Source organism: Petromyzon marinus, chromosome 10 (assembly GCF_048934315.1).
Source record: "Petromyzon marinus isolate PM22_M1 ecotype Great Lakes invasive population chromosome 10, UKy_Petmar_22M1.pri1.0, whole genome shotgun sequence".
Classification (NCBI taxonomy): domain Eukaryota; kingdom Metazoa; phylum Chordata; class Hyperoartia; order Petromyzontiformes; family Petromyzontidae; genus Petromyzon; species Petromyzon marinus.
The window spans coordinates 3,683,068-3,704,859 of record NC_133676.1 but is presented as its reverse complement, the minus strand read 5'-3'; the positions used below and the strand labels follow the sequence as shown (position 1 = coordinate 3,704,859).

The 21,792-nt window shown below is 55.2% G+C and overlaps 1 protein-coding gene across 4 annotated transcripts in view; it reads right to left on the bottom strand.

Moving 5' to 3' along the window:
- Positions 1-21,792, bottom strand: part of LOC116941089 (uncharacterized) — a 45,468-nt gene that overhangs the window by 11,462 nt on the left and 12,214 nt on the right. For 3 of the 4 annotated variants that reach the window (XM_032951708.2, XM_032951709.2, XM_076066058.1), the window contains exons 2-9: positions 16,091-16,261; positions 12,925-13,132; positions 12,056-12,119; positions 10,406-10,574; positions 8,890-9,055; positions 5,358-5,607; positions 3,905-4,914; positions 349-470 (exon numbers count right to left, since the gene is read on the bottom strand). In XM_032951708.2, the coding sequence (XP_032807599.1) occupies positions 349-470; positions 3,905-4,914; positions 5,358-5,607; positions 8,890-9,055; positions 10,406-10,574; positions 12,056-12,119; positions 12,925-13,132; positions 16,091-16,261 (2,160 nt within the window). Of the gene's footprint in view, positions 1-348; positions 471-3,904; positions 4,915-5,357; positions 5,608-8,889; positions 9,056-10,405; positions 10,575-12,055; positions 12,120-12,924; positions 13,133-16,090; positions 16,262-20,702; positions 20,958-21,792 lie in introns of those variants that run through there. The other variant, XM_076066057.1, reaches the window with a different exon arrangement.

Sequence of the window (21,792 nt, the reverse complement as noted above, 5' to 3'; positions counted from 1 at the left end):
AAGGAACTGTTAAGACAAATACTCATCCTACATATTTGCATTGGCCGTAATTAAAAATAAGCGGGCTCGTGTTTGAGACTGATGACCGAGTGGCAGCTAACAGAGGCATGATGTCTACCGCAGAGATGGAGTGATAAAATCAGTTCAGCAACATCAAATGTGAACGAGACACGTGGGATGATGCAGTGAGATGAGACGTGTGGAGGCGAGGGCAGTGCAACTGCACCAGGGGTCACGGGGCCAACCACACTGCGCCACTGGAGAGGAATATGGGGCGAGTATGGGTGAGTGTTGAGTGGCGAGCGTGGGGTGAGCGATCGTGGTGACTGTGGGGCGAGGGTGACGCACGGCGGCCTTGCTCCTCAGCCAGTGGACGGTGAAGGGGCCGTGGCCGCTCAGGGAGAACGTCGCCGTGACGCAGTCCCCGGCGCTCACCGTCACCTGATGGGGGCCCTGGAGCTCCGGGGGGCCTGGCGCACCGCACATGCCAGAACATCACATTGTCACACCACCGTATCGTCGCACCACCACTTCAAAACACGTGACGTAAACACGCCGACACAACAAGCGGCGAAAATTGACCAACAAAAATCGCCTTAAACATCTTCATCGGCATCACATCATCACGGCTACATCGCCACCCACAAGGCATTACCACCACATCGCCGGGCACTCGGAGCGCCTCAGAGCAGCACCACCTGACCATCCTCATCCTTTTAAAGTTTGCACAGCAGTTCACGATTTGCTTTTGCTCATTAAAAAAACATTGATTTGACAACATGAGCCGCGAGCCTCAAACCTGATCTGACCAGGGTGGGGTGGGGGGGGTCAGGCGCAGCGTGCAACACGGGGGGGGGGGGGCAATGCACGTGCAGCACGGACCGATAGAGCCATCTCTATAATGGTTGTATTGTAACAACTATGATAAACCGTACAGGTGATTTTGTCTTTAGAGCAACGTGTGCGTTTGCTATCGGCTACATGGAGACATCAGTTAGTGATCCCTTCTTCCAGTTCGTCGCACCAGCCAGGGTTCTTAAACCCGGATGGGCTCAGCTGGGCACGGCCTCCATCGCAGGGAGAAAGTGATGCACATTGACGAATTTTCATGGGTGACACACCCGGACAAAGACAACGATCTCCCGCATAGCCTTCAAAATAATGTTGAGGCAAGTGCTGTTGGCGATTGTTACGGCACACGAAGGGGGTGGGTGGCCTTTGTCTCCCCAGTGGCGATGTTTACACACCACACCAGGTACTCATTTGAAGCTGAGTTGACCAATGGGAGGTCCATGACAGATTCAGATTATCATCACTGGTGTTGGATGCGAGCAGGAATCGAACTCGGGTTGCCGGGTTCTTAGAGCAGCACACTAACCGCTCCACCTCTGCTTCCCACACCAGAACTACACACACACACACAGACATTCCCTCGCAGACACAAACAGACTGAGACGCATGCAAACTCACATGCGCACACAGAGATACAGACAAATTGACACGCACAGACACACACACAGACAAAGAAGCTCCGTATAGCCTTAACAGACTGTAGGGGCAAGTGCTGTTAGCGAGCACCTATGAAGGTCGTCACGGCACACGAGGGGCTGGGTGGCCAGCACCACGCCCGACTTCCTTGGTCTCCCCAGTGGCGATGTTTTTATCCACCGCACCAGATACTCATTTGAGGTCGAGTCGACCTAGGAGGCCCAGGACCGGTTCAGATAATCGTCACCGGTGTTGGCCGTGAGCAGGAATCGAACCCGGGTCACCAGGTTCATAGCGCAGCGCGCTAACCACTACACTACCGCTCCCCACACACACAGACACACACCTACACACACACAAAGACACACACGCAGCACACCAGGCGGGCTGTGCCGGAGCTCGTGAACACCGGATTCGCTCGGCTTGAGTGACCACGGCATGCGCGCGATTCCGAACGTGATCCGGGCACGATTATAAATACCACGTTCCCCTGAATTATCGCCAGGTGCCGGGTCTTTACGACGCCAAATCCTGTGGCCAATTCAAGGCGCGGTGATCATTTGACACCCGTTGCCCTTGTAGGGGGATGTGGGATGTTGCAGTGGAGTAGAGGATGAGGGCTTGCAAATTAATGATACGTTATAGAGAAGGGACGCGTCTTCTCTTGGCAATTACATCAAAAGCACAGTAACGCGCTGCTGGACCAAGCACCGCCAAACCTCCTCCTTCCCCATCTCCTGTGACCGAGTGGAGCGACACAGATCCATGAATGAAACGGAACCAATGATTCACAGTTTCTCACACACAAAGAAGACAAAGATCCCTCGTATAGCCCTAACAGACTGTTGGGACAAGTGCTGTTCGCGAGCACCTATGAAGGCATGCGGCCTTGGCTGTTATCCGCATTTGCAGCACAAGCCATCGTTCGCGCACACACTTGGAGACCGGGCCCGTGCTTTGTTCCACAGACCGATTCACAATCCTCGACGGCTGAAGAAGCAACGACAGAGGCGATGAGTCATGACCTCGCACCTCCTTTAGGCCGTCCCCCACCCCCCTCTCCTCCTCGACGGCCGATGCGAATACCGGCAGAATGTAGTTGACCGCCGAACGTTGACTTGATGGCTGTTGTTTGTTGTTGTTGTTGTCGGGTGCTTGGTCGTCCAGCACTCTAGGAAATGCGACTCCCCACCAAATATTTGCGCCGAGTAACCGGCAGCTACGGATGATGGTTGCAAGTTTAGATTGGAGCGCTGCTGAAGGGGAGATCTATTTTAAGGTGTTCAGCATTGGCCCATCGAGTTATGTCGGTTCTAAAGCACACGGTGGACTTGGCAGCGAGTCGCGCACGTGCGAATCGGCGTGGTTCGATAATCGGCGTGACCATCCATGGCGATGGTTCAAGTTGAGACTCGACAGATTGAATCAAATTGCAAAACACCGATCTCAACGATCATCTCCGTGTGCGCACACCATTGCCTTGCGACGCGACCACACGTCAATTGTGTACATCCTCGTCGTAGCTTACTTCTGCCGTTGCATTGGGGCGCTGCGGTGGCGAGATGTTTACTGCCTCGCCTGGTATACAGGAGGTCGTGGGTTCGATCCCGACATTGGATGATGCCTGTACATCTGGAATTTGCATGTTCTCACCGTGGTCATGTTAATGTGTTTCTGCTGGTCCTACAGTTTTTCCCCTCCACATTTAGAATCAACATGCGTTTAGAGTGTCTGGCTGCTATACATTTCCACCTGATATTCCACTTCGTTGAGTTATCTTTTGTGGCTAGGTTGCTTCTGAAAGTGAGCTATAGAGCTCATCGTGGCCTTAACTGGTAAGAAAAAAAAAGATTGCACTTGAATGAGGGAGAGAGATGAGAAGAGCAAAAGGGGACCGTTTTTTTGCCAATATCACAGTATGAATAAATAAGAGTAGGTTTTACCCTTTCTGGAAATAAAACAGGTCTCAAGATGAATAGAAACCACAAGTATGTCTGGTTAATGCAGACACGTTTCCTTGCAAAAGGTTTCTCTTTGGTGTATTACCAATTGTTTTATTGCCAGAAAGGGTAAAACCTATTCTTATTTTTGCATAGATGAGAGGAGCGTTTGGCTGTGGCGCAAGCATCGTAACAACGCGGCTGGGGAGACGGACAAGACGCATACCTGTCAACCCATCCTGGTTGACCCCGGGAAGTTGAGGTCAGGTCCATACGGCGTACAGCCGTTTCAATACGGGCAACACAAGTGTCTATTTGTTTGCGTTTCTCCCTTGTGATGGGTCTCTTTAGGATGAACGCTGAGATTTGTGAGGGCGCGGGGTGACCAATACGGTCTGAATTGGTCTGTACTAAGGTAGGGCACTGATAAGGAGTTGACAGGTATGGAGACGTCATTAGCGGTGGTGGATCGGCACCTGCGTCGCAAGGCGCCGCCGCCTCGAACTCCTCCCGTGCGCTTCCCCTCTCGCCGTCGCCCGGGGCCGCCACCTCGTCCCCGTTCACCGGCGGCGTGGCGACGTTCACGGGGTCTGGAAAGGCGGCATCCTTCTCTTCCTCGGAGCTCTCCCGGCTGCTGCCGTCACCCACAGCCATGGCCACGGTGGCCTGCGGCACCGAGGAGACGCGCGGGGGGAAAGCGGCGCCAACGTCGCCAACGCCCGCAGCATCGTCGCCGGTCTCGACCGCGTTTGCGGTGCCGACGTCGCAGGTGGCGTCGACGGCTTCGCTGGAGCGGGCGCCGCAGACAATGTCAGCGGCGTCAGCGGCGTCAGCGGCGTCAGCGGCATCAGCGGCGTAAGCGGCGGCGGCCACGCTGGCGTCTGCGTTCTCGACGGTGCCGCCGAGGCTGGCAGTGTCCGTGGCGTCGGAGGTCTCAACGAGCTGAGCGGAGCTGGAGGGGACAGAGTCGTCCATCTCGTCCGAATCGGTTCGTGGGGTGGCAGTGGCAAGTCCCTCCCAACCCTCGATAGGATCAACGTGCGCCCCACCCTGGTCCCGCGCCTCCTCCTCCTCAGCTTCCGGGCGCTGGGGAGCGGCTTCACTCAAGCGCTCATCCTGCAGGGAACAATTTTGTTGCGGGGACGCTTCCTCGTCCTTGCCCAGCGTCCCCTCTGCGTCAAAACCTTCGAGCGTGACCCGTTCGTGGACTTTGAGCTGCGGGCTGGGGGCGCCGCATTCTTTCCCCGGAGCCGGCGCTTGAGCGGCGCCAGGCGCCTCCGAGTCCATCGGCCGCACGTGGCCGTTCGTCATTGGCACGTGGGGCCGCTCGCCCTCCTCCGGCGTCACACCCCTGTTGTGCTCCGAGCCGTCTGCATCTTCTTCCTCCTCCTTATCGGTGAGCTCCGGGCTGGGCTCACTGTGGACGCTGGAGCTCTGAGAATAGCGTCGCTCCTCCAGCCGAGGCTCATGGGAAGACGCTTCCATCCTTGGGAGGGAACAAACAAAGCTCGTGTTTAGTCTCCTGTTTGGTCTGCACTCGTGAGAAAAAGTGGAAATTTAAACGGCACTTCCATTTTTGAGTGCTGTGCCGCGACCGGAAAGCAGAAGTCAAAACATGGAAAGCAGATAAGTACTTTTAAAAATATATTCTATGACTGCACACGCTTGCCTCTTAATTGAACCAAAATAAACAAAAAAAACGGGAGGGAATTTTTGTATTTTGAGCAATGAACACGAAAGCCACGCGCGTGCACACACACGGTCGTTACTCCATGGTCCGAAGCCCTGCAGCTACAGGCTCACAGAGCCACAGCCTTTGCCGCCCGTTTCCCACCTGCGCACACTAGCGGCTGATAAACGGAAGATGACAACAACCACCACGGGGACGACACGACAACAACCAGCACCGGAGACACGGAGCGCTCTTACCGCTCGATGTTGCCAGCTCCAGTTACGGCAGGGGAGCCGGTTCCTCCGTCCATGCCCGTGTCACTAGCGACAGAGCGGTGCGCCGGCAAGAACTCCGTTTTCCCGCGCGCGCTGCGCGTGGCGTGTTCGGCGCGGAGAGGTGCGGGCGAAACTGTGTCACCGTTCCGTTGGCGCTCTGTCCTTTCAGGTCGCCACGGGGCGGCGGGGGGCGGGGAAGTTTCAGAGGCGCCACCTCCACTGCCACCACCACCTGCTCGCAGACAGGGTGGCCCGGGGAGAGAGAGAGAGAGAGAGGTCACGTTACCTGTAATTGAGGCAACCTTGCCGTGTCAACAGCAGGGGAGTAGAACAATGGGGGAGCCGAGCCTCGGTCACGTCCTAATGCCAACACAGGAGGTGGCGTGCGAGTGTGCTCGCCTGCCACAGCACGCGACAGATGTAAACGATCTTGCGAGGCTTTGGTGCCGATAGGTTACCGCGCGTCGCGCGACCAAGCTGGCTTCGCGTCAACCGTCACGGCGCAGCGTGCGTCCGATCGTCCGAGCCTACGCGAGTTTTTTTTCTTTGACGGAACACACGGCGGGGGCCTTCGCCCACCGCCACACCTCTGTAACATCATCGCCCCTTGACGATGTGGCACCTTCCACACGGCGGTGGTCAACACGTGGAGTGTGGATTTCACCGCACGCCGACGACGTCCGCACGGGTTAACCTGCCCTGCCGCGTAATCCATCCGCACGTGCGCCGGCTCGCGCCCTCAGCACAAAAGCCGCAGCACGGCATCTCCCTCCGTCATCTCTCACGGATGCCACCTTCCCACAGGCGAGCAAAGACAAAGATCCCCCATATAGGCTTAGCAGACTGTTGGGGCAAGTACTGTTTGACAGCACCTAAGAAGGCCCGGCCGCCTTTGTCTCCCAAGTGGCGATGTTTACACACTCACCGGTTACTAATTTGAGGCGGAGTCGACCTACGCAAGGCCCAGGTACGGTTCAGATATTCGTCACCGATGTTGGCCGTGAGCAGGAATCGAACTCGGGTCGTTGGTTTCGTAGCACAGCTCGCCAACTGCCGCAGTACGGCTCCCCACAGACACACGCACACACATACATACGCCCTCACACGCACACACACACACACCGGCCCTGCCTGGGGAAGGCTGCCAAAAGTAAGTTTTCAAAATCGAAATATTACCAAAAAAAAAACCGTCCAGCTGAAAGAGTAAATTAAATCTTCCCAGTACGAGGGCACACGTGGAAATCAGCCGGGCTCCAGACGCCGGCGCGGAGGCTCCGGTTCCACTGCCCTCCAGGTACTGCCTGGTCTGTGTCGAGCAAATGTTTACCTGCGACTCTTTTGTCATCTATTCTTTCCCTCGTTATGCTTTGTGTGTGCGCGCATGGTGCGTGCATTGTGTTTTGTCTGGGCCCGGGTGTGGTGCTGGACACACCACCCTCTCGTGCCCCACAAACAGTTCTTATATAGGTGCTCGCTAACAACACTTGTCCCAAACAGCCTGTCACAGGCCACACATTAGAGTTGTGCATGTGTGCACAAGCAGGTGTGCGTTTACCTGCACACGCGCTTACATACAATTCACGTGGCCTCAAAGTGCACTTGGCCTGGCACAGGCGCCGTGGTGACGTCACCGTCACTTAGTGGTGAATGACGGATATTGGTGAAACATGCGTGTGGCACGTAGTGTAGCGGTTAGCTGGAGCGGTGTGTAGCGGTGTAAAAACATCGCCACTGGGGAGACAAATGCGGCCGAGCGTGGCGTTGGCCACCCACCCCCTCGTTTTCCATGCCAGCTTTCATAGGTGCTCACTAACAGCACTTGCCCAAACAGTCTGTTAAGGCTATATGGAGGATCTTTATCTTTGTACCGGCCTGCAAGGGAGAAGTTGAGTAGTGGTTAGTGCGCTGTGCTACAAAAACCCAGCGGCCCAGGTTCCATTTGCGTTCACGGCCAACACCAGTGACGATTATCTGAACCGGTTCTGCGCCTCCCCTAGGTCGACTCAGCCTCAAATGAGTACCTGTTGTGGCGTGTAAACATCGCCACTAGGGGGACAAAGGCGGCCGAGCGTGGTGCTGGTCACCCACCCCCTCGTGTGCCGAGCCGGCATTTGCCCCAACAGTTTGTTAAGGCTATACGGGGGTTCTTTGTCTTTGAACCCACGAGCAACGTGCACGCGTGTGCACGTGTGTGTGTGCGTGCGGTCGGTCTATCACTGCCGGACAGGATCGGTGTGCGACTGCACGCTTGGAGTAGCACCACGTAGATGAAAGTCTGCAAGCGAGAATCTCAAACAACACCCTTTTGTGCCCTATATAAAGAACGAAACAAATACGTCCCCAAAATTAGAACCCTCCGAGTCGCTGCCCTGCAGCCCACGTGAGCGAGCGAGCCGAGAGCGAGGGTGCCCGAGAGTTTGGGGGGGGGGGGGGGGTGGCAGGGAGGGGAAGAGGTGGGGGCAGACATTCATTCCAGTCAATTCCAGTGGGTCGGTAAACAAGGACACCGACCTCAGGGGAAGCAGAGGGCCCCCCCCCCCCCCCACGGCCGTGTCTGGCATCAATCTCCGGCAGGGGGGGGGGGGGTGGTGGCGTTGGGGGTTTGGGAAACAGAGCTGTCGCACGCTCGGTCGCCACCGCACGCGGCCGCCCACGGCCAAACAAGAGCCACGGTTTCATTCGGCAACGAATCTTCTGCTGCGGCCGAATGGGCGTCCGTTCATCATCCGGCGCTTCCTCCCTATTTCTTTCCGTGCCGCGACCAAACAAGAAAAATGTCGTGTTTTTTGTTTGCTGCACACGCGTTCTCGACCAATGGCCCGATTTCCAGCAGCGAGCGTGGGGGATGAGGCGAGCTGTTAAAAAAAAGGCGACAAATATAAAAGCGTGGACACGCCGCGGTGTGGGAAAGGCCCAGGAGCACCAGAGCAACCGGTGCGGATTTCATGGTGGCAGCAGCAGCAGTGTTGCAACCGAGTTCGTGCCAACATCGCCCCAGGGGATGTCTCTCAGCATCTCACCAGCTCCCTCTCTCGCTCCCTTCCCACCCCCGCTCGCGAACGGAACCCGTCTGGGCCATCAAACGACGGCAAGTCGGCTAGCTCACGGGACCCACTGGATCTCCTGCTCCACCTGGGCCCTCGCACCTCGATAGCCAATGCCCTGAAGCTGACCTGCCACGTGACACCCCCCAAAAGCTCCTAAACTCACCTGGCAGTTGCCTGATTGCACCGGGCCTCAGCTACCGTAAAAACACCGCCACCACGCACGCTGCACCTTTGAAATCGGCACATCCAATCCATCATCAAGCTCGTTCATTCAGTCCCAACCTCACGTCCCACCCCCCCCCTGAATCCTTTGATGTCCCTCCCGTGAGAGCAGCACAGATGCACGTACGGCCACGCTCGCTGGTTACGCAACACGAAGCAAAGTCGCGAGGTGACCCCCCCCTACCCCACGGCCCCTACTAAACCCCAGACGGGTGCGGCACTGAGCACCGGTGGCCGTGGGTTACCTTGGAAGCGCAGCTCGGCGCTGGCGCTCACTGTGCCGGCAGCGTTGGCGAGGACGCAGGCGTAGCTGCCGGCATCACCGGCGCCGACGTCGGACACCGCCAGCCAGTGCACGCCGTCCGCCTCTCCCGACGCGACCCGTCCGCCGGGGGTCAGCTCCACGCCGCTCTGCCGGCACCGAGACAAATCCGCGGTGCACGCATCACAACCGGCGCCGAGAGGGCGGTCTGCAGTGCCTCGCTGTCCGGTTGGAGGTCACAGGGCGGCCCAGAAGCAGCAATTAAGGAATAGAGGGTGCCGTTGTTGTTTTTTTTGTCGTCGTCGTCATTAGTTTTAACTCTCGTGTGCAGGCAAGCGGTCCCTGGGGACCGGGTGATCATTTTAAGTGAAGACGATCTAGGATTTAAATGAGAGCGTGACGCGGGTTCGCTGAAGGGGGCTTTTGTTTCGAGCGTCGTTACGTCAGGCGTGGGCTATCGCGTTCGAACACACGCCGCTTGGCTAGCATGGAGGGCCAGGCTCAAGCAAGCATGGGGTCTGTGTCCTTGTAAATCAAGAGTCCGATCTGTTGTCCCACAGAATCGTACAGTTGTTTATTTTATCTTAGGAATATTATGTATATTTATTTTTAATATTTGTTTGCGCAACAAAAATTGGATGGCACCCAAGCTTCATTGTGCAATGCGTACGGCTGAAAGATTCAGAACACAAGGACAAAAAAAATGGGTCACGCTTGCAGTCAGAAGGACGTTTTCCTTCCCTGGATTAATTTTGACTGCACGCGGAACTTCCACTTCAGCGGCCGAGGCAGGGGAGCGCAAACAAATATGAAATAATTTAAAACGGAATGAAGTCAACTGAAGTGAGAAATTATAATGTGCAGGCAAATGGCCCGATTTTGGAATAATCATTCAAAGCAGGTGGCATTCACCAGGTGCAACTCATTCAAAGCAGGTGGCATTCACCAGGTGCACCACTTAATGGAGACAAGGGCCATAAAGCCGAGACCCGACTGTGTGGAGTCTCCTCTTGATCCATTTTAATGACGATCCAGAACTGTTAAGGATTCACGATTCCTCCGCTCTCTTCCCGAGCGGAGGAATTTCCAAGCGTTGTTGCAGCGTGTTTGGCAGGGGCCCCCTGCTAAAAGTTGCACCGCCCGCACACCAAATTGGGGGCCCTCACGGTATGGGTGGTTTCTCCACCAGCTATTAGGAGGCAAGCAGAGCCAGAACCAAAACCGTGCCACCAATTTGCTTTGAATCCCAGCAGGACCAAGGACAGGGACTCGGAATTTTAGCCGCACACCGCAATCAGACGGCGCACTTCACCCAAGTTGACATCATCACCCGCACGACGGCTCGTGTCCTGCAGCAGAGAAACAACCTTGCGACTCCCTGAACCGCACAGGGCTGGCTCTGCACGGCGGCCCCGTTACAGCTCGAATGTGGCAGTGGATAAAGAGTGAGCGGGGGGGGGGGGGGGGGGGCGGGTAGTATATAAGCAGACCCCACTCACCCTGTGCCACGCGACCGTGGGGCTCGGCCTGCCCGTGGGCCGGCAAGAGAAACGCGCCGTGCCGCCCTCCTTCACAAGCGCGCCGCTCGGCTTCTGTGCGAAGCGAGGGGGAGACTCCTGCCAGAGCGTCTGGAGGACTTCGCTGCGGTGAAGTTTGGCATCGAGTGGCCTGGGCAGCGGGGAGAGGGGAGCGGCGGCAGAAGGTGAGGGCGGGGGGCATGGGGCGGCAAGCGGGCCGGCGGAGAGCTCGCGCCGAGAGATAACACATGACCTATTAAAGGGAGCGCGGCTCGTTTTATTTATTTATCATTTATATATTTACTTATTTGCTCGCCCCCTTTCCCTAATGGAGCTGCGTTGCCCTTGCAAAATCATTAGAGTTGCTCGACAAATGTTTTTGCAGCGCGTCAGTTTGCATCTACTCATGCCGTGCAGACATGCGGACTGCTGCGAGCGTGACGCACGCACTACACTGTGCGTTATGGCGGAATCCATAACATCGGGAGATTTTCTACAAGAACCCCACCATTTCGCTGCCATTTTTTCTTTTTCTTCTTTTGCTTACTGCGATGGAACGCAACGGTCCGAAGTAAACAGTACGAGGGGGGGGGAGGGCAGAGTCACGTGGCCGAAACGCGTCGCGCCTTTGGAGGCTTCGGCAAAGTTCTGACAAAAATCGAATAAAGTGGAAGAGAATCCGGTCTCCACGTCTCCCAGCTCAGGCAGACCCTCTCGAGCGCGTTACACACACACAGATTTATTAATACCACCACCGAGTTATGCTTTACGCTCGTTCGCGTGCGTGCAGCGTGTGCACGGGACGCGTCGATTTACTCGCAGGGGGGCATGGGAAGGAGCAAGGTGGAAGATAAAAACACCGCTTGCGTAAGCACGACACACCGACTCCCGTTTCAAGTGTGGCAGCGTGTTTTTTTACTCCATTCCAAAGTTCGTCGCGGTGCACGGGTAGCGTCACCAGTCGCAGGTAAACATTATGGAACCCTCCCACCCGCATGTCAGCGCGCTCGTCACCAGGCAAACGGTATCAGCGCCGGCTCCAGACCACCCCCCCTCCGATCCCCACCAGTTACCCACGCATCCACGCCAGCAAGCCACGCGCTGCCGCTCCCTGGTTGGTGCTGCGGCACCTGCGAGCGCTCACGCCAGGGTAGAAACGGCTCCGCAATGGAGGCCACGCTCCCACTTGTGGTGGCTATCATCATCCTGGGCTTCATTGGCCAAGGATCCCCGTGGTACAGTGGATGTGGCCATAAACCCCTCGTAGGCAATGCAGCCGTCCTCTCCGGGGCCTTGCGGGTGAATGGGGCGGCCACATTTGTCTTTCACGCCCACATGCGTGGTATACTGCGGCCGAATGACCCACACAGGAAATACCGATGGCCTAGATAATGAGCGAGACAGTGGAACACGGACTCGATAATGATTGGGAGCGAGGCGCAGACTAAACACCGGGTCAGAGAACCAGTGAAACGCCGACTGGTCTGTGAATGTTAGAGCACAGCGAAGAGTTGGTCATAATTCTGACACCAAGAGCGAGTGCGAAAAAGGATGCGGGTCACACCGCGCGTACTCCACGCACACAGCGACCTGCTCGCTCGCGCCAACTCGGCCTGGACTCCGTCTCATTACCTGGGCTCCTTGGCTTCTTGTTGCTGTGATGTCAGAGACGTCGGAGACGTCGGAGACCTCGGATCTGCGGGGTTACACGGAGCAGCACCTCGTCACCACAACCTCGTTACGCGACCCGTTTGATACCCCACCGCCTTCCCCTCCCTAAACTCCCTCCCGCCCCCAACATGCCCTTTACGCTGACAGGAGTACACTCACTGCCAACTCTGCTGACAAGCAGCACGACTTCCCCTCCCCTCACCCCCCACTGCCCCCACCCCCCTGCCTGCTGAACCCCCACCCCGCTCGACCACCACCCACCCTCTCCTAGTATAGCCAGAAATTATTGCAGCAGAGCCATCGATGCCCAACATAGCCCCACGTCAAGCTAGGTCCACGGGCTGGACTGAAACGGTGCAGGATTGTTGGCGGTGTTGCCCGTGTGTGCCTGGCACATTCAGCCGATCCATAATTATCAATTGTCCGATCTAGTTGCAGAGGATGCTGTCTATTGCCTGCTGTCCGTGTACAATCTGCTATTGGGTTCGTCCATTTCTACGTGCGTACACAAGAGTGCATTTTCCGGGGGAAGATGGGTAGCCCGGTTCCCACGGGTTCTGGTGCAGAGAGCAGCTACGCCGTCTGCGTACTCGACAACCATGCCACCGTTGTCGAGCATCGCTATGGCAACGCGGGCACAGTCGCCTCGATCAAACCTCGCTCCGTTCCTCACCAATACAGGAGGAAGTTTCCCTCGCAGTTGACACCCGACGATCCACGTTCAATTTGACCCTCATGAATACGCCGAAGGCGGTTTGTGGCTGCAGTGGTGGGGGTGGTGGCGTAGGCAGTAGCCAGCGGTGGCGGCAATGCCCCAAGGCAACCCTCACCCTCGACGGTGAGCTGCACCGCGAGGCGGCAGCTGCCGGCGTCGTTGGAGGCCTCGCACTCGTACCGGCCGGCGTCGGCGGCCACGAGGCCTCGGATCTCCAGGCTGTAGGCCCCGGGGCGCGAGCGCTGGGCACATACGCGGCCGCCGCTCGTCAGGGCCACCCCGTCGTGCCACCAGGTGACCGTGGGCTCAGGACTCCCGCCCACCTGGCGGCGGGGGCGAGAAAGCGACGGGGAGCAGGGAGGGGGGTGAGAAAAACGCGCGGTGAAAAAACGACAGCGGTTTTTAAGAAGGTTCACTTTTTGTTAAGAAAGTGCGCACAAGCAATCGAGTGCTTTTGCTTTCATTTTGGTTTTTGAGCGCCGAGGGGCCGGAAGCAAAAAAATGTGGAAGGCAAGGGGTGGAAAGAGGCAGGAGTGAATGCAGAGACATTTTCCATCAAATTTGATCCTCCATTACCGCCATCCACGACCAAATCACTCCGAGCGCCCCGGAGCTCATTGCATCTGGGCGAGTATTTTGACTGCACAAGTTCAGAAGCTCAGCAGCTTTTAAGCAGAGTTTTTACTTGGAAGGCAGATCACCGCTTTGGAGCATCAGGAAGTGTAAGCTTCGGCTCCGGATGTGGACAGCAGATAGCAAGACACGAGTGCATTCTTGAATCCATCCGTGTGAAACCCCATGAACGTTGCATGTCCATGCTTGTGGGTATTTTCTGGGTAAGTTGGGTTTCTCCCACGTAAAAAAAAAACTCATTAATAGAATTTGCCAAATATTATTCAGGCAGCATTCCTTAGGTAAGTAATTGACTAACCTACAGTCTCATTCCGTAGGCAAATGTCTCAAGCCTAAATATATTTTCTACCCGTGCCAAATACGTTTATGCAAATTATATTCAACATGGGAAAGAGTGATACGGACGGCATCATGATGCCTATATATAATTTAAATTATATGCAGGTGTCATATCTCTTATATACATAAACAGACAGTGTAGGCATATGCGTTTATATCTATCTGATACACACATATGCATACACTGTGTATGTATGTATCTATCAGATACAACGCCACATATATAGAAATACACAATGTATATTGGAAGCATGCCACGCTCTGTATCAAACAGCACAGATCTTAGGCGATGTCCATATGACTGACTGCTGGGGCTGGGCCAGTGTCCCCTGCAGTTCTGAGAACGGACCCAGAAGGAGGGCATTGCTGGGTTGGAGCCAGAGGTGTGGTGGGAGGGGTGGGGGGGGGGTCCTGATCGTGCAGGAGAACGGAACAATCTGGAGAAGCGATCACAGGACATCCTCGACACGGGCCACCGAAAGCCTTCGCCCGAAGGAGGCACCAGCGACGGGATCAAGGCCGCGATTCGCACGGCCGATCCGCGAAGCTCAAGGATGAACGGAGCCACGGGCGCCGACTGCCACCATCGTCGTCGTCTTCTCAGTGCCTGCGGGGGTTCGTGATTTGTGGCCGGTGGGGGGGGGGGGGCAGTAGAACGTCGACCGATCCTCTGGGCTAAATAGCGGCCAGTGCTGAGAGAGGACCGACGTGCCGTTCCCCCCTCCTCCCCGCGAAGTCGTAAACCCAGGGAGCTCGGTGTCTCCCAAAACCCACCGCACCCCCCCTCCTCCCCAACATTCTATAGACTTGCCAGCGCACACTCTGATTACAGCATGAAACTTAAGATGACAGGCCACAGACAACTGCAGCTGTTTTTACCCTGATGCGGGGGAAGTCGGTCACCTTATGCTCTCGTTGCGCTTAAATTGGAAGGCAAAAGTGACTTACATTTAAATAAACTAATTATTGTACTGCCATGTAGTCGCCTTCTTGCAGTGATGCTTGCCGTCCCATCTCTTGGGCAAACTCGCATCCCCATCGAATAACATCCCCGCCATTTACGTTGTTTACAAGCGGCTATAAGTAGGACTATGGCTCGCAGCCAAGGGGTGCTTGGCTTTCACTCAAAATCAATCTTTTTGCTTTTGGTAAACAAACCCGTATAATCGTCCAGAAACTATTTAGCGCGCGAAAAAAAATGTTTGGCACGCAGAAGCTTCCTTCATCAGCCACGCACGACGACGGCACGACTAGACAACAGCAGAATGCGGGCGCGCGTTTCTGGTAACAATTTACAAAACCGGTTGGCGACAGAGTCTCTCATTAGAACCGTGAGTGGTGGTGACAAAAAGAGCCATTGGTGAACACGCAAGCACAAGCCTGCATGTGCGCCCACACGCACTGAAGCAGAAACTTCAGCTCCCATCTCCACGAAAACCGGATCTGCATCGGAATCCCATTGGTTTTTCAGCTTGCCGGTTTGTTTCGGCAAGCTGCATCGCTTGCCACTTGAGGGTAACACCACCAGAGCTGGGCTGCTCAGCGCAGCATCTTCCTGGCGTTGGCGAAAGGACGAGGCCATCCTTGACGCGAGCTGCGCGCTTGCCGAGTGGCGGTCCGGGCCTGCCCAGACTCGCCCGGTCGCGCGACCAGACTCACCGCAGATTGCCGCTCCCACCATCGGCTACAACCACACACCCGTGTTTGGTTGCGATGGTGCAATAGTTACCATCGTCCCTGTCACTCAGTGGGCATGTTAAACCTTCAATCACACACACACACACAGCCAGCTGATCGGCCCATGTCGGGGGGTCACCAACCAATTCAACAATTATTTTTTTTTGTCAAATTTTTACCATCTCATTTGTGTTGTTTCCTTGTCTTTTGTATCTTTGGTGAATTTGTCATTTTCTGAAAGGTAACAATTAATATGGATCTGCGCTCTTGACGAATTGACAGTTTTTAAAACACTCGATTTCATGAACGTACCGTGGCTGTAATAATCAACTTTAATTGATGAACACTCGTCTACCGCTTCTGATCACCCGAACCTTTAAAAACAGACTGAAGGTATTTTGCATTTTACTTCAATGAAACACAGGGGGAAACTTCCCTCGGGTTGGTGACCTGATAAATATTTCCGTGCCCTGGCACTCCACATCCAGTGTACCTCGCGATACGAATGAGACTAATAAGTCAATAGAGTAAAAAAAAAACGGAGTCCTATAAAATATCCGACGAAGAATATCGAGCGCCTGGCAAAATAAACCCCAACAAGCGCCGTGAGCCGTGCGAGCGACGCCACACACCGTGCAGCTGAAGAGGGCACGACCCCACAGCGTGGAGCGTACGTTCCGAGGGGGCAGCACGAACGCCGGCGGTTCCATGGCGCCCACGCGCCGGCCCCGGGTCGCCATCGCGTCGGGGTCGCCCTCCGCGTCCACGAGGCACGGCGGGAGATTCGCGGACAAACTCCCGGTCTGCGGACAACAAGAATAGCAGCAGCAGCAGCACACTGCTTTGAGAAAATGTCCAAAAGGAGTATTTCCAATGTTACCCCAATTGCGCTGCAGGCACCGCGAGATGAAGGGCTCGTACCCCACACCTCTCGTGTAGGTTTGTGCGTTAAAGTTTTTAAATCGATGATGATGATGAATGCTTCATTTCACAGGCGGCTGCATGGTGCCAGCTCAGCGCTCACCTCGAAAAACCACTTCGGTCAGCCTCAATTAGTCCGAACCGTGACACCACACCCAATAAGACCCACGCGACCTCCACGTCAACCGAACCTGGGGCGAGCCTCAGCAGAGACACGGCCGCACGAGTGTGCTTCACCTTGACACAAACTTCTCACCGAGAGGAATTTTCTGACTCTCATTTACGAAATGAGAGCAGTGGGTTCACGACGCAGCAGTTCGTGCGCTGCGCCGTGAGCCTGGCGGCCCGAGTTCCATTCCCGGGCCTTGGTTAAGACCAGTGGGAAGTTAAAGCCGAACCAGTCCCGGGCTCGCCCCTCACCAGCCCAAGAGAAACTAAGCCCTGTGTAGATGATATGGGTACCCCAAAACAAAGGACACAGCATTGCGCAATTGTTTTGTGCTTGTACATGTTGTTTTAGGAGGCATTTATTTCAAACAATAAGGAGCAGCATGTGGCAATTGCGGAAAATTACCGGCGGGAGAAAGAGAGAGAGAGAGATCAAGCGAGCGTGCGATTGGGCACTTTGCCTTGGCCTTCATCCTCGTATCAGATCTAATCAGATGCTGGAAAAGAAGACCTGTGGTGTCAGCAGAATGCACCTTGCACACGGAGACATTCCAGGTCAGTTCCTATCAGGAGTGCAACAGAAGGCCGAGTCCACCTATGTGGGCTCTGACCATGCCCAGCACTGTGCAGGCTTCTAGGATGTGGCGATTCTCACAGCACTGTGCTCCGAATAGTGTAGTTGGGCTTCCAGATCGCGCTGGGGAGGCAGTTATTTACAAAATGTCTGGGTCTGAATGTCGCTGCCCGATTAACCGTTGCCAAAATATTTACTTAGTGTTTTTGTTGATGGTATCTGATTGTGCAGGAAAGCACGCTCACTCACGATGCCTAAAACCCACCATGGTGTTTACCGGTGGGTTCCCCGCATGAAACCCACAGACCTAGGAGCCGTGACAATGGCAGAATTCGCGAAATAAAATCAATGTTTTTGAGCTCCTTCCCTCAATTATACGTCCGTTGGGGTTTGAGGAGGCGCCTGGCAGCCGATGGCCAAGAAAGAACTTCCAGAAGAGCTGAACGGCCAGACCCGGCTGCCACAAATCCACAGCCTCTACCTCGCATGGTGTGCCAAGCCAGAAGTGCACCGGAGCAGTTTCATTTCTCTTTCAGCGCTCCTCTGCGACCTGCAGATGCAAGCGCTCTCCTTCACGCACACATGCAGCCCACATGCACATTCCGATACCTACACATATTGGCGCTCTCGCACACACACACACACACCTACATGTCGCCACGCACACCGACAAACAATGCACGCTCAATCGGTTTTCCTTAGAAGTGAAAAACAGAAGCATTTTTTGGCATGCACACAAAGATCCCCCGTGTAGCCTTAACAGACTGTTGGGGCATGTGCTGTTATAGCGAGCACCTATGAAGGCTGGCACGGCACACAAGGGGGTGGGTGGCCAACACCATGCCCGGCCGCCTTTGTTTCCCTAGTGGCGATGCTCATACATCACACCAGGTACTCATTTGAGTCCGAGTCAACCTAGGAGAGGCCCAGGAGCGGTTCAGATGCTCGTCACTGGTGTTGGCCGTGAGCGGGCAGGCACACACAGGCACACGCCCGTATACACACAAAGCCGTCAAAACCCACACAGACAAAACTGACAAAACTGCCACCGGGAGAAGAATTTTCACTGCAAGCCTTGCCGCAGCACAAAGCCATCGCAGCTTGAAACACGGCTACGGAGACGAGGCACGCGCTACACAGAGAGCCGACCACCGGCTTTACATAACGTAAAAAGGGCTGCCAGTTTCTCCACCGATCAACGAGCGTAAATATTGCGCGAGTTTAACAAATTGAACGTCTGTGAGAAAGCACTTCGTAGCTCATTGGATTCCTCCCGGATAAATTTGTGTGCCGCCCCGCTCGACCCGCGTCTGCGCCCTGCGGGTCTGCGACCCTTGCGGGCCCGCTCGGGGCCCGTGTCCGAGGCCTGCGAGCTGAGGCCCCAGCCCCTGCGTCCGTGACAAAGCACTTGGAGTCTGGACGTTCCGGACGATCCATCTAGGAACCGCGTTGGACTTGGGTCGATCCTGACCGAGCGCTTTCCTCGGCCGTCAACGGTGACCTTGTTCACGTGATTTGCGTTATCTCATTGCCGTGTGTCCCGGCTGGAAATCCTTGCCATATTCACTTTCGTTGTTGTTGTTGTTGTTTGCAAACTCCCAGTTACGTGTTTACTCGTCACCTTGACCCTTGCCCTGGAATCCGATTATTTTGATAGCTCTGTGGTTCGACACAAAAACCAACAGAGACTTGGGTTTGTACGATTATGTACTGAAGGTTTATATTTTACCCTGAAACTGTGACCAACTGAGGGGAGAGAAGACCAAGCTGTGCGTGGACTCGGTCTCGTGCTCATCGGTGGCCGTGTGGGTTGTCTTGACTCGAGGATCCCCCTTGAGAGGAAGTCTGAGATTTTTATTTATTTTTAGAGGCAATAGCAACAGAAACAAACCCTACTCTCACAACTTGCCTTGTAAAACTATTCACACTGTAAACCGATACAGCCTGTGGCCAAATCACCCGCAGTGCACCCCAATCTCATCAGATCTCAGAAACGAAACAGAGGCTTGATCCTGGATAGCACTTGGATGGTCAACCACGACACAAAGACAGGTGTTATGGGCTGTGGAGCGACGTGCGCGGCAGAGGGCAGTGCAACAACACCATTGGTTGTACTGTAATTCTATGCTCTCCGCTTTCGCCAATCCGCACCGCCCAGTGCGGTCAAACAGCCCCCACGGCTCACATGGGATGTATGGACCCACCATCCAGCCGTGGGTTGCTATATTATGCGTGCCTACCCAGACTGCACCGACACTCCAAAGCAACACACGCAATGGCGGAGCCAGGATTTTCAGGTGGGGGGAGTTGTTAGTAAGTAAGGACTTGTCCCTTGCTTTTTATTCGATGCGTGTGCGATCGAGGGTCGAATTCAAACCGTGTGTGATCGGCATCGCGCTCGCTGAAGGTGAATACCTTCAGGGAAGTCGTGTACTGTATACGCGACTGCGCACAATTCTGAGTCACTTATAACTGCTTTGCCGTTACTTATTGCCAAGTATGGACTCAGGCTATTGTCCTATCATCTCATAGAGTCCCTGGCACATATTAATATGCTTCACAGTGGCAGTGGGGGTCGCAAAATGCCGATTTTTTACTAATAAACCTCAATCATCCGTGCCCCCTCCCCCCCACTGGCTCCGCCAGTGAACACACGCACCACTCCCAACCCCATCGGCGAGTGTCAGCTCCTGCAGCGGAAGGAACCGCATTGTTGGAAGCGGCGGTAAAGTTGTTGTCTGGTCGAGGTAAGCCTATCTACTATAACCCAGGTGCCACCTCCGTGCCGAGGTGTGTGCGGACTGGCCAGGTATGCAACTGGTGTCATGTTGTGACAAGTTGCCGAGCCCCGGTGGATTCTTTGGAGTGTTTACCGGGACGCTTCCTCGCCGCGCTAGGTTGTAATCTCACCGGCTTCCCCGACTGTAATTGGTGGTGGTGGTGGCGGCGGCCTCTCTGGCTGCCGTTTGCCGAGCCTGCCCCGAGGCTACCGAGCCCATGAACAATGGCCACGGCAGTTTGGGTTCAGCCGTGATGCTCGACAAGGACAGACGATTCAAGCGGTCAAGGCGGAACCCTGCGCGAACTACACACGAAGCAAAAATTATTTAAATTCGCGTTGCAGCTTCCCCGACGCAGTCGCCGCAGTGAAACGCTCTGGCAAGATTCACGCGATAAACTCTCCCGTGCCAAGTCGGCAGAAACGCGCCGTAAAACCTCAAAGCCACACAGCGGAAAAGGTTTCAGCTGCGTCCCGAAACAAGCGCTGCGCCAATGCACAGCGACGTACGTGGGCATCAAAAGAGACCCACGATCCTGGACACACGTGCTGGACACGGGAGAGTGACATTTGAACCGACCCTCAACCAACATCACAAAGCAGGCTCGGGCAAAAACCCACGACCAACACGGCATCCAGCAATGGCTTGACAAAGGGCTGTATATTATTCTTATTGTAATTTCGATTCACGAAATCAATGAACCGAATAAACAACTTCTTATTGCAAACAAAAAATATATATACGAATTTTACGGCAACACATTTGAAGAAAGGAAAAAAATAACAAAACAAAAAAACTTGCCTCTCGGACCGATCCCAGCAAATTCCAAACAGGAGCACGGCTTGGAACAACCAGCAACGGTCACCAGCGAGGAAGGCGGCAGCAACCGGGGCAGCAGGGGCAAAGCAACCCTCTGCCGTCAGAAGCCACGACAAGCCCTCCTCCTCCCGGCAGCGGTCGTGGCCACCGGTGCGCCTGCCTCCGCTGCCTCGGCAGAACTCCGTGCGGACGGGGCAAGTCGCAGGTCTTGACTGGCGGCGGCAACAAAGGAACCCCCATGGCAGCACTGGCCGCTTCCTCCACCCGCTCACCCGCCCGCCCGCCGCCGCCTCCTCCTCCTCCTCCTCCTCCACACCACACCCCACCATTCAGGAGATGGCTCGGTGATAGGGCCCACATGTCAGGTTCTGGCTGCTCCCCCGGCTTCCCCGTGCGTGCGCAACTGGCGCACGCACGCACACGCACTCCGGATCACTCCAAATTGACCCCACCGCATCCTGCTGCCCCCCCCCCCCCCATCCACCCACCCACTCTCCAGGAACCAGCCAAGCGACTGACCGAACAAACCGGCCATTAAGGCCCTCCGAACTGCGTTGGCGCAGCCGATTTATTCCCTGGTGGATGGTGTCGTGTGTTGGCCATAATTGGGCATGGACCGAGGGCAATCGGAGAGACTCGATCTGTAAGCTAAAACACTGCTCTCATGCAAATAAAAACAACTTTTCACGTCAGTTGCAGTGTTCTGACGGCATTGCACTGTCTGGTATAGCCTGGGTTTGCGTGTCTGATCATGAACCAAGACAATTATAATAATTATGATAATTTAGAGCCATTTGTTAATCGACTTCCGATTGGTCTCCCCACACGGTGTCAGTTGTGGAGTTTGTTTGACCGTACTTCATAACACAGGCGAGTGGGGATTGTTGAAAGTGTGGGTGGAGACTCTCTGCCCACCGTCAAGAAGGACTGGCATGATGGTGGGCAGGCCCGGGTAAAGCTACATGGCCGGGAGTCGGAGCCATTCCTTGTTTGCCTTGGGGTGCGACAGGAATGTCCTCTTGCTCCCACATTGTTAAAACATATTTTTCGACGACAGTTTGAAAAACTTTCA